Below are 13,013 nucleotides of genomic sequence, written 5' to 3' on the forward strand. Positions count from 1 at the left end.
GTCTCAGGCCCTACACCCCCAGAGTCATGACATCATGGGAGCGTTGTGATCCAGCACACACACACACACACACACACACACACACACACACACACACACACACACACACACACACACACACACACACACACACACACACACACGATGGCTGGTCATACTGGTTGTAACGGCTACTGCTAAACTCTCATCCACCTATAAAAGAGAGTAATGGCTTCCACATGCCACTCACAGCAATACGAACAGCTACAGAGGGATTCATGTCAGTGAGGAACAAGGAGCCTCCCAGGCCCATGTTCAGGGGCTCTGGAGCGTGATAAAAAAACCAAGGGCGATTATTTTTGGAGGGCGTAATATCAAAAGAGGGTCGTGTGCTGTGCTGGCAACTTTCTTTTTTTTTGCAATAAGGAAAAAAGGATTGAGAGAGAGAGAGACAGAAATAAATATAATTAAAAAGAGGGGTTCAAATGAGATCATGTGATTGGGCAAGCCAGACATGAGCTTTTAACAACCAGGCAAGACTGATGTACGGAGCGTTTGGCATTAGAATCTAACAAAGTTACAATTGACTGATGTACCAACAAACCCCACTAATATAAATGTAATATTGGGGCAAACTGCGTTGACAGAACTCACTGGACTGTGTAAAATAAATGGTTGGATGAAATAGATCCTCGAGATCAGAGTCTTGAAATCCGGAATACTGCTAGTTCTTTTCTCCCTAGTAATTATTTGATGAAATGATTGATTAATATCACTGATTGGCCAAAGAAACCAGTGGTGCTGCAGACCTTGAGGCCCAGTCTAGATTATGGAATATATTATCAGCCACCTTCCAACCTTAAATCCTTTGATTTCAACAGGCATGTCAATAAATGCTTACTCAAGGAATAAACTGACAGAATGCAATCAAGGGCTGAATGACCACCCAATTAGGAGATAACAGAACAGGTGCTTAAAGTAGTTATGTTTAAAGGTACAGTCTGGGATCTGGGAATCTGTTCAACGGCCATCTCAATTCTTGATATTTACCCATTGATTACTGAAGATCATAATCTAAAATATAAGAACACAACAAAACGTAGCCAAACATTGTATATCTTCAAAAGATGGTTTAACTATACTTTTGATCTCATGGATTGTCAATTCTTGCATCTACAGCTCCATCTAAGAATTTGAGAATGGTTACATTTCTCCAGCCCCAATTCTCAACTGTTTACCAAAACAAGTGGCAGGGCGTATGCTCCCCCCAGACAGTAGCTTTCACTTCCAGCCTACCGGAAGAGACATTTCTGGACCGAATTAAAATGGCGTACCTTGTAGAGGTGATGGAAGCCAAAGGCCATGCCCATCATGATGACAGTGAGGGCACCGTAGTCTCTCCATCTGTAGCCACGGGGACCTGAGGAGAGACAAAAACACAACATCAAATCCCTGAGTAAAGGTTACACCCTGTCATGGTGAGAAGACCATGTGCTTTGTACTGAGGTAACAAACTCATGGTAGGTTGAATTCAGTATTTTAATAGTTGAAATCAAACCCAAAAGATCTTGAAAACAGGGATGGAAATCTGCAATGTTTCCAGTCAGAAATTGAATAAAACATTGCAATTTAATCAATTCTGTAAACAAACCAACCAAAAAACATTGAACTAGCTAAAAGTAATCTCTCAAGTCAAGACAATGCCAAGACAAAACACTTATGTTATATGTGTATGGGTTGAGAAATCAAATCACAGAGCAAAAAAAAAAACATCTTAGATTGTGCTTCTATAAACATCTAGGAGAGGAAGAACCTGGAAGGGTTGAAAGGTGAGTGTGTCTGTGGGACTGGAACTGGACAGTGTGTATCTCTGGAGGACAGAGTGAAAGTGTGTAATTGTTTCATTGTTTGAGCTGTCATCTGGGTGGACCTGCTGTTTCGCTGAGTGGAATTTCCCACATCACAGCAACATTCAACTGAAAATGTCCCTAAACTACAACTAGTAGAGTGTTGTTTCCCCTAGATGTTTTTCTAGGCGGGAAACATATCTTAAAATGGAGGGGATGAGAACAACTAGGCTCGTTCAACAAGTTTAATGTGTGTGTGTGTGTGTGTGTGTGTGTGTGTGTGTGTGTGTGTGTGTGTGTGTGTGTGTGTGTGGTGAGGTGAGGTGAGCGAGTGTGCTTGGGGAGTCATGTACCTTTATCTATAGTACATCAAGATGAACCATTGACCTAACATTCAATTCCAAATTCTATAGCAAGACTAAAACCCCGTAGGACATGACTGTAAATACCATATTTCACTTAGGTGTATCACCAGGGCCTGCGTTATGGGCATGCCTTAGGGGACCTGGCTCGCCCTACCGTACCTCCTTGCCCATCCAAATAAAATATTGAAATATTGAGAATTTATTTGACCAAGATGCGCCGACAGAAAGACTCATCAATCTCAGTTAAAGCATCCGAGCGAACGAAACAGCGTCCCTCTGTCTCAGTATGTGTAGACCACGTATCTGATGCTGTCTGGACCAATAGAGTATGGAATGTAATTCTATTTCTGTCCAGACAGCATCAGATACGTGGTCTACACATACTGAGACAGAGGGGCACTGTTTCACTCGCTCGGATGCTTTCTCCGGGGATAAAGGTTCAGCAGAGAGGAAGAGGCTCTCTCACCAAAATCTGTCCACTATAAGCCCAATGCATTTCTATAGTAATAATATGCAGACCTAAGCTCGTCACCTGCATTCCCGCCTTTGTGACAAAGACTCCTGAGCGTATTTGCAATGTGTTTACACAGCGGGAAATGCAGAAGTATTTTCTTTTTTTCTATGATCAGCTTGTCAAATTTTTTTTACTGTAGCCCGATTGTCCATTCCATATTGTCCATTTAACTTTGACCTGTCCTGTTTTTAGGATAGGCTGTTGTTTGTTAACATGTAATTACATTCTTTATTTGATTGGGTGCCATTTAGGTTAGGTATTTGATCAGAGAAACTTGTATGGATAGAAAAATGTCTCATGACATTGTCTCTCCAGCCTGTAGGCTACAGAAAAGGACACATGCTCTTTCTACCATATGCTATATCTGCTACATGATTTACATTCAATAATTTTTGGGATGGAATGTTGGTGGAGTGTACAGCGATGCATCTCTCCAACAGCACCATAGAGAGGCACGCTGGGAATGAACAAGATAAATATTTAGTGTCCCTGCCACTTGTTGAGAGAAATGTTAATTGTTTTTGGGCAGAATTATGTGAGGTTTTATAATCTTGCTGGAGCTCAGAAAATGCTGCTCTCATCAATCTGCCACCATGGGAGGCCGCCTAATCCTCCCTAATGAGTGGGCCGGCCCTGCACCCATTTAAAAGATGCGTGCACACATAGGAGGTCCCGTGAAAAAATGGTCCCACCTATGGAAATGAAATCCCGTCCAACTGATTGGTTCTGGCGCCAGGTCTGTGTATTACACATTAAATGATCAGAGCATCCAGTTTTCGTGTCATTCTACAAGGGATTTGATTGATCTTATTGCTTTGCCACTTGTGTGATTTGCATGTCAAAAAACCCACTGCTGGTCTACTGTACATCGTCAAGGTGAAAAGGACGGCCCTCTCCTTGGTCAAGGGCACACGTCAACACAAATGCAGTGACGACAGGAAGAACCGGCAACCTTTCCCATCAAAAATTCAAAATCACTCTCCCATTGTCCATATGGTATACCACATACATTTGAGTCATCATCAACATTATGGCTCCCGTGGATCGTCGCGTCTGGCTATAGCGTGCCGCTCGGCAGTCGGAAGAGTCCTTGAGGTGGATGGTTGACCCTGGCTACCCAGTAAACCTCTGCATCAACTGGGGGGTCTCGCCACTCACCAGTCTCTCTTCCACCTCTTAGGTCCTCCCATTACCTCTCTCTCCTCCTCATACTCTTTTCCCACCATCTCCATCTCTCCTTTTTTATTTGGTCACTTAAGCCATGGATGGAGCGCGAGTCTCCATCCCCCGTTTTTCCAATCTCCTCTCAAATTTATTGGGTTCAGAGAAGGCCTTCCTGTCCTTCCGCCGGTTGGAAATAGAGATCAGAGGATCCATTACTCCGACAGAGATGGATGCAGGCCCCTGTGTGGCGTCCCCATAACAAGGATATCAAAGAGAGGTAGCCCCCTCTTTTAGGCATGACCCCCATACAAGACTCCCCGGCACTCACCTCATTATGCAGCTTCCCTTATAGCCATTTTGATATAAAAAAATAAAAAAACAGTATGGAATGGTCCGAGCCAGAGCCCCTAACTACATGGCCATCCCATCAACATCACTTCCATTACAAAACATGAGATGCCGGGGGAGTCAAGGACAGTGCAGTAATAAATGAGGGTGGAATACATTGGGAATCATTGTCATACGGGTTAAGCATTATGCGGACTTCATTCTGCATTGGTAAATCAGTGGACAGCACTCATAACCCATGCAGTAATAAAGATATAGGTTGTACCAGGGCCTTGCTTGGGGTGAAACCCCCTGGTATGAAACATCATTGGGAGAGATTTCATGTGATGGAGGGGCGACGATATTGGTGAAATAATTACTACGCGAGGCAAATGTGTTGCTTCTGCTACTGGTAAGCAGGGTAAAAATGTACGAGTGCATGTTGACACAATGAATATTACATGTTGTGTAAAAGGTGGTTTTACATCCACATTCACTAACTTACATCCACACTCCACTTTTACTGTAGAATCTTGTCATGCAAATGGTCTTCTGTTTGCAGTTCATGGTATCACAGAACATTGAATACTGTGAGTTACTGAGTACAGAGTAGTAGTCAGTAGTGGAGATTGTGTATATATACAGTTGAAGTCAGAAGTTTACATACTCCTTAGCCTAAATACATTTCAACTCAGTTTTTCACAATTCCTGACATTTAATCCTAGTTAAAATTCCCTGTTTTAGGTCAGTTAGGATAGTTTAAGTCTAAGAATGTGAAATGTCAGAATAATAGTAGAGAGAAGGATTTATTTCAGCTATAGTTTCATTCATCACATTCCCTATGGGTCAAAAGTTTACATACACTCAATTCGTATTTGGTGGCATTGCCTTTAAATTTAACTCCGGTCAAATGTTTCGGGTAGCCTTCCCAAGCTTCTCATAATAAGTTGGGGGAATTTTGGCCCATTCCTCCTGACAGAGCTAGTCTAACTGAGTCAGGTTTGTAGGCCTCCTTGCTCGCACAGGCTTTTTCAGATCTGCCCACAAATTCTCTTTAGGAAAGAGGTCAGGACTTTGTGATGGCCACTCCAATACCTTGACTTTGTTGTCCTTAAGCCATTTTGCCACAACTTCGGGAAGTATGCTTGGGGTCATTGTCCATTTGGAAGACCCATTTGCAACCAAGCTTTAACTTCCTGACTGATGTCTTGAGATGTTGCTTCAATATATCCACATCATTTTCCTCCCTCATGATGCCATCTATTTTGTCAAGTGCACCTGTCCCTCCTGCAGCAAAGCACCCCCACAACATGATGCGTCCACCCCCTTGCTTCCCGGTCGGGATAGTGTTCTTCGGCTCCCCCTTTTTCCTCCAAACATAATGATGGTCATTATGGCCAAATAGTTCTACTTTTGTTTCATCAGACCAGAGGACATTTCTCCAAAAAGTATGCAAACCGTAGTCTGACTTTTTATGGCGGTTTTGGAGCAGTTGCTTCTTCCTTCCTAAGTGGCCTTTCAGGTTATGTCGATATAGTACTCGTTTTACTGTGGATATAGATGCTTTTGTACCTGTTTCCTCCAGCATCTTCACAAGGTCCTTTGCTGTTGTTCTGGGATTGATTTGCACCAAAGTACGTTCATCTCTAGGAGACAGAACGCGTCTCCTTCCTGAGCGGTATGACGGCTGCATGGTCCCATGGTGTTTATACTTGCGTACTATAGTTTGTAATGATGAACGTGGTACCTTCAGGCTTTTGGAAATTGCTCCCAAGGATGAATCAGACTTGTGGAGGACTACAATTGTATTTCTGAGGTCTTGGCTGATTTCTTTTGCTTTTCCCATGATGTCAAGTAAAGAGGCACTGAGTTTGAAGGTAGGCCTTGAAATACATCCACAGATACACCTCCAATTGACTCAAATGATGTCAATTAGCCTATCAGAAGCTTCTAAAGCCATGACAATTTTCTGGAATTTCCCAAGCTGTTTAATTAAAGGCACAGTCAACTTAGTGTATGTAAACTTCTGACACAGTTGAACTGTGATACAGTGAATTATAAGTGAAATAATCTGTCAGTAAACAATTGTTTGGAAAAAATTGTCCTAAACGACTTGCCAAAACTATAGTTTGTTAACAAGAAATTTGTGGAGTGGTTGAAAAAAAGAGTTTTAATGACTCCAACCAAAGTGTATGTAAACTTCCGACTTCAACTGTATATATGTGTGTGTGCATGGAGGGGATGGTGTACTCACTGTAGGGTATAGGTGCCAGCTGGGGGGCAAGGAGAGGGTACTGGGGTCCCACAGGGGTAAGGGCCAGGGGCTCGTCAGTACTGCCCGAGCGCTGGATGGCAAGCTCAATCTCCTTATCATTCAAACCTGGAACAGAACAGACATTTACCACACAGGGTTTCATCAAAATGAAAGAAAAGTTATCTTGCAAATTCAGCAGGCTATGGTGTGAAATAGGCTATTAGAAGCGCTGTCTTTCTTTTATTACATATCGTTAATGCAGTCTTTGGTGTGCTTATCAATGCACAAGCACCTTTTCCCCCCCACTCCTATCAATAAAATAAATATATGATGTCATACAAAAGTTTTACTGTGCGTGAAGCTTCAAATGCATTCGGTCATTACTAAATGTGTAATGTGATAGGTATTTTAATATTACTATTTTTTTAACTCAAAAAACATTTGATTACTAAAATATTTTGGTCTTCCTCAAATGAAAGGAATGATGACGCAATCTTTGCAAGAGGGAGGGAATCTGATTCCATTGGTCCTCAACTCACGGCTCAGACACTTCATTCAGGATAAATGGAGTTAGCCCTGAGTTGGCCAACGCTTCATTGTCATAGAAATGTACCTGGCCAAAAGGAGAGCAACATTCTTGTGAATGGTTGAACTCAGAGTTGACCAAAGTTACCTCGCTCAGTAGGCCTTTCCACTCACAGCCCCGGTCAGTCCGCATAGGGGTTGAAAATGGAAGATTTGGTCACCGATAAGCACATAAATAGAACATGTTTCATGACCTGAAATAAAATATCCTAGAGATGTCCTATATGCACACAAAAAAAATCTCAAATTCTGTGCACAAATGTGTTTACATTAATGTTAGTGAGCATTTCTCCTTTGCCAATATAATCCATCCACCTGACTGGTGTGATTAAACATGGTTATTACACAGGTGCACCTTGCGCTGGGGACAATAAACAGCCACTAAAATGTGCAGTTTAGTCACACAACACAATGCTACAGATGTCTCAAGTTTTTAGGGAGCGTGCAATTGGCATGCTGACTGCAGGAATATACAGCAGAGAATTTAATTTTAATTTCTCTACCATAAGCTGCCTTCAATGTCGTTTTAGAGAATTTGGCAGTACGTTCACCCGGCCTCACAACTGCAGACCACGTGTATTTTTTTTCATTTATTTAACTGTGTGGAGATGTGTGGGCTAGCGGTTTGATGATGTCAACTTTGTGAACAGAGTGCACCATGGTGGTGGTGGGGTTATGGTATGGGCAGGCTTAAGCTACAGACAATGAACACAAGTGCCTTTTATTGCTGGCAATTGGAACGCACAAAAATATCGTGGCAAGATCCTGAGGCCCATTGTCGTGCCATTCATCCACCGCCATCACCTCATGTTTCAGCAGGGTAATGCACTGCCCCATGTTGCAAGGATCTGTACACAATTCCTGGAAGCTGAACATGTCTGTTCTTCTATGACCTGCATACTCACCAGACATGTCACCCATTGAGCATGTTTGGGATGCTCTGGATCGACGTGTACAACAGCTTGTTCCAGTTCCTGCCAAATTTACCACGGAACCCGCACTTGAATGCACTCATGACTCCCATTCTAGGCGCACCAAAATTACAAATAGTTTTTCCTGAAGTGCCTTGTGAAAGCCTAACACTGTAAGATCGCATTTTATGACTTAGCTAGTCATGTTGGCAATAGAATAAGCTTTCAAATGATGCCCACCTGACCCAGATTGCGATTTATAGTGTATTTCGATTGCGTAAACAACAACAGTTATTGTGTGATCGTGGGGAGGCATGGCTATGTTCTAAACAAAAAACTATAAGTGTGCTTGCTTCAGTTCCTCAACGCCACAGCTCGGAGATCAAAAAAAAAATTATAATAATAATTTAAGACTCTTTCTTTGAGTCATAAAAATGCATTGAATGACTTAGGAACGGATCATTTCCCCATAATCTCCAAAGTGTTCTCTTTCAATTGCTACCATGGTTATGCATATGCTTTCTATATTTATTATGTTAGAAACATTTAAATTTGGCACTGTCCATGTAGGCCAATTCCCAAAAGAGTAAAGGGTTAACTCTTCAAACCTGATTTGTAGTATAGGGCCCTGGGCTGGCTGGGTTATGCTTCCACCATGGTAGCTGGAATTGTGCAGTAAAGAATCATGTAAAAAATAAAATATCTTAGCTAGCACAGTACGGTTAGGGTACACCCTGTAGTGTGAATCAGGCATTGGACAGCACCTCTTCAGTTACCCAGACATCTGCCTACAGCAGACAGCAGAGCAGGATCAAACAAAGAAAGCTGAAACCCCGTTCTCACTAACGGCCACCAAAGGCAAAGAAAATCAGTCTGTCCACTTCTCCAGTTATATTTCCCAGGTGGAGATCTCATACACCCCAGACAGAGAAAATGCATTATTTTAATTTCCTCATTGTGATGTAAATGTATTACATAATTTTGCAAATGCCAATATAACTTAATCTTCAGATCTTTTTTAATGATTTTAGTGATGATTAAATTGCAAAGAGCTCCCTAATGGAGAATGGGAGGGGGCGGGGGGGGGAGTCTTATTTTATTTTGTGGACTGAAAGGATTTTATTTCCGTCGCCATATGCTTCCATGGGTATGTGTCTCGTCTTTAATGAGCATCATAATCTAAACAAAGACGAATAATTACAACTTTCAATGAGCGTCTGAAAAAAGGCTGGCATTGTTCATTCCGAGATCAACCAAAACACAACAGTGGAGAACTAAAATCAAATATACTGACGTGACTCACTAGACAAAAGAACAGGGTCGTGTTCAGTAGTGCATACTGTAGCAAAACACTTTGCAGCAGAAAACGAAAACAAGCATCTCTTATTGGATACATTCAGTTAAGTACCTCCCAATTTCAAAACTTTTCCTCCCTACTGACCATGACTTTAAACACTTCCAATCAGCTGGTTCCATTGAGGCTTGTTGCTGGGGAGAGGTATAAGGGCTAAGGTGTGGACCATAAGGTACTTTCCTCTGTATTGCAATGTGGAGCATCACTGGCTTGCTCCTGCTACCATTTTACCTCCATTTCCCCATGTGATTTCCCTGAGTGTGCTACTGGGCTTCCTGGGTTTCCCTTCCTCCTGCCTTCTGACAGAAAATCCCCATTGCCGAGATGGCCTTTTAACTTGGGACATTCCCCTGGGCTTTGGACCATTCTACTCCACACAGCAGGCCTCCCTGCAGTGCTGCGTCATCCCAAATGGCACCCTATTTCCTATTTAGTGCATTACGTTTAGAGCGCTGGTCAAACGAAGTGCACTAAATAGGGAATAGGATGCCATTTGGTATGCACAACTGAGTCGCAAGAGAGTCAAGGGGGATGAGGTTTGCTTCATTTGAGACCGCTATTCTTATTTGCTGTACTATACAGGGCTGTGGGAATGGCGGAGAGATGAGAAGAGGGTTGAGAGAGGAGAAGAAGCGATTTGTTGAGCCATCTGTATACACATCAGAGTCTGAAATCCATGTGGAGCTAATCATTACAATATCAACATGTGTTGTGTGACATTAACACACACACACACACACACACACACACACACATTTCTTCTATTAAATGTCTACGAAATGAGAGAGCAATGACTGCCTGTTAACCAAATCATTTGAGAAGCATTGTGTCACCCAAGTACCTGTGTGAGTGCGATGCAGAAGACTCATAATTGCACTCCCAAAAGATGTCAAATGAGCATTTACTGCCCATCTACAAACCCATCTTGATGAACAAGAATCAACCACAATCTAGCCCTCTTTTTGACATCTTCATGAGGGGCTCTAAAGGTTCTTGGAGAATCAACATGTGTGATGCTGAGAGGCACCTGTAGTATTTAAATGCACCAAGGGTTTCAAATGGCCATGAAAATGGTTGAATAATTTAAGGCAAATATTGGCCAGCCTGTCGTCAATGGCGGGCCCTGAGTGCCAGGAAGTGGCCACCGCCATGTGCTGAGCTCGTGCAGTCAGGCTGCACTGTCCAATAAGCAATAATGTGTCCCTGAACTCCGGATTCATCTGACCACAGCAGACACAACAGTGGCAGATTATTGAGTGAGACATGCAAGGGTTGCATCCTGAATGGCACCCTATGCACTAGTTTTGACCAGGGTCCCTACAGGCTCTGGTCAAATCTAGTGCACTATACTGTATATAGGGAACAGGGTGCCATTTGGGGCACAAGCCCATATTTCCATTTCACCATAGAATGAAAAAACATATTTTAGTACCCTGGGAGAGGTTCCCATTTTCCCTTTTCACCTTGAAATGTAGTTTCTCCAAAATAACTTTATAAAATGTCCTCTTAAAAATATGTGCATGTTAATGGTGTTGGACCTCTTTAATGTTGTTGTGTGCGCAGCACAATGAAAGGGCTTATTTACTTTACATCAAAATAAAATGCATGGAAATTCATAAAGCTGTTAGGTTTTCTTGTTGAATTAAAGCTTGCTCCACTATTGTGTGCTCTGATCCGTTGATTGTTCAGAAAAAGGCGACGACAAATGAAAGACACCTCATATCCATTTAGAAAAGAGAGAACAAGGTGAAACAGATTTTTACATATAAAAGGAAAAGCCTACAAAAAAGGATTGCGGAAATTTATTACGGGTTTCCAAACCTGTGGAATGACCCCTGGACCCCCATTTCGGATCGACCTGGCAAGGAGATGAATTTTTTAAGACATAAATTACATCTAATGACGACACCGTAAAAAAGAACAATAATGGAAAGCTATTCTGTATTTCATTATACTGTATTTGGTGCACCTGATACACGCCGCGCCTGTTTATGAGTCGCCGTATTAGCAGATGCTCAGCCGAAGCATTTGCTGTGACCTTGCCATTCTCATTGGGGCATGAAATTACGGTGCTGGCACCTCGATATTACAGCTATAAATACTGTAAACCGCATATCTGGCCTACGTTTTCTATTGTCTTTCAACATAAACCTGATCGGTATTTATTTAAAGGAAAACCCATTGCTCGTCACATTATTTACGCCTCTATTTTCAGTAGGCTCTTATTCTCAGGGCATTTTTTTTAAGGGCAAAGGAGGCGGCGAGGCCCAGCCACCATAAAACACATTTTTCCAATTCTGGCACATCTGAACTTTATGGGTTAAGACCCGGCCCGGACAGCCAATTATAAAAATTGCTTACTAAAATATTTTGGGTGCTAAAAGGTGAATGCTTTTTTACTGTCCTACAAGGTGAATTATGAAGTTGCCCTTGAATGAAAATTACTTACATTATGAATATGAATTCTTTTAAATATATGTCAGGGGTCATAAATAGATGGAGGTCAATGGGTTATTGAAAGCCGGAGTGCAACTTTAACCTGTTTCTCATGCTGTGCTGGAGGAGATTCTAGTCATGTCATTTGGTGTCCCCGAGAATGGCACTATTGCTGCTTGAAAATGGCATGCCCTAAATAATGACCACTCTCATAGCTTATTCATTTATGTATTAAAAAAGAAGACTCTCCTCTCATTTCCCTGCTTTATCGCCTTGTACTGATGACAAAGTGGGAGAGAACCGGGGCTAGGTGGCGCCGTGGAGTAATTTATAACCACATCAATCCCTTTACCTTCTATGCAGGCCTTGGTCATTGCCATTTTTGTCCGAGAGGTGAGTCGCATAACCCCACTTGCAAACAACATCCTATTAATATCTGGAATGATGAACCTTATCCTTACCCTTCATATCAATAATGGTAATCAAATGTTCCCCATGACCCTCTATCAATGGCCCACTACTCAGGGTGAAACCTATTATATATAGTTACCTGCTGTATTACTTCTTCAGCTTATTGAGCCAAACAACTACTGGAAGCTTATTTTCAGAATAAAAATATTTTTTTTACACACTTATTTTAAAAAGTCTGTATGATTATTCTGAATATGATGCCACAGTAGACATATCCCCAGTCTACCAGTCATTTTGCAACGTAATCAGGGCAGTTAGTGCTTCCCTTCTGGACATGTATCAGTGTCTCAGCTAAAGGCCTGCTTTCAAAACATGTCGAAAGAAGGCTAAGGGGTGTTTTCACTGTTGCCGAAATTAGATTTTTTTTTGTCGTTACATGTAGCCTACGTGTGCACTTGCTAGTTGCAAAGGGAAATCGTTGTGCCAAAATGAGGCACAGAGCTCTTCAGGTGCTGCAACTGTTAATTGTGGGGCCTAGGTAGCACAACAGCCAATATGAGTCAGGAATACATTACCGCTCATTACAAAAGAGAAAACATAACTTTTAGATGGAAATTTCCCCAAAATCGTGCCTGTTGTGATTGGAAAACAACCATTGATGCGGACTATGTGGACTTATTCATCTTGACCCAAAGGGGGGTCGTTAAGCCGATGTACTGTTTATGGCACTATATAGCTTGGCACTGATTATATCCCTTATTTTGCATGTAAGTAGGGACAACATGAGTGGTCTATTATTCACTATATCAAGTCAAACGAAGGTGGAAAGGATCCTTTTGAAAATACCCCTCTGTGCATGCTGTAGG

General features: G+C 42.0%; 1 protein-coding gene across 1 annotated transcript in view; it reads right to left on the bottom strand.

Annotated features, from left to right (window-relative positions):
* pex14 (peroxisomal biogenesis factor 14) overlaps window positions 1–13,013 on the bottom strand; it is a 106,039-nt gene that overhangs the window by 26,845 nt on the left and 66,181 nt on the right. The window contains exons 4-5 of the mRNA XM_064922918.1: window positions 6,451–6,576; window positions 1,314–1,399 (exon numbers count right to left, since the gene is read on the bottom strand). Coding sequence (XP_064778990.1) covers window positions 1,314–1,399; window positions 6,451–6,576 — 212 coding nt within the window. The remainder of the gene's footprint in view (window positions 1–1,313; window positions 1,400–6,450; window positions 6,577–13,013) is intronic.

This window comes from Oncorhynchus masou, chromosome 18 (genome assembly GCF_036934945.1).
Source record: "Oncorhynchus masou masou isolate Uvic2021 chromosome 18, UVic_Omas_1.1, whole genome shotgun sequence".
Classification (NCBI taxonomy): domain Eukaryota; kingdom Metazoa; phylum Chordata; class Actinopteri; order Salmoniformes; family Salmonidae; genus Oncorhynchus; species Oncorhynchus masou.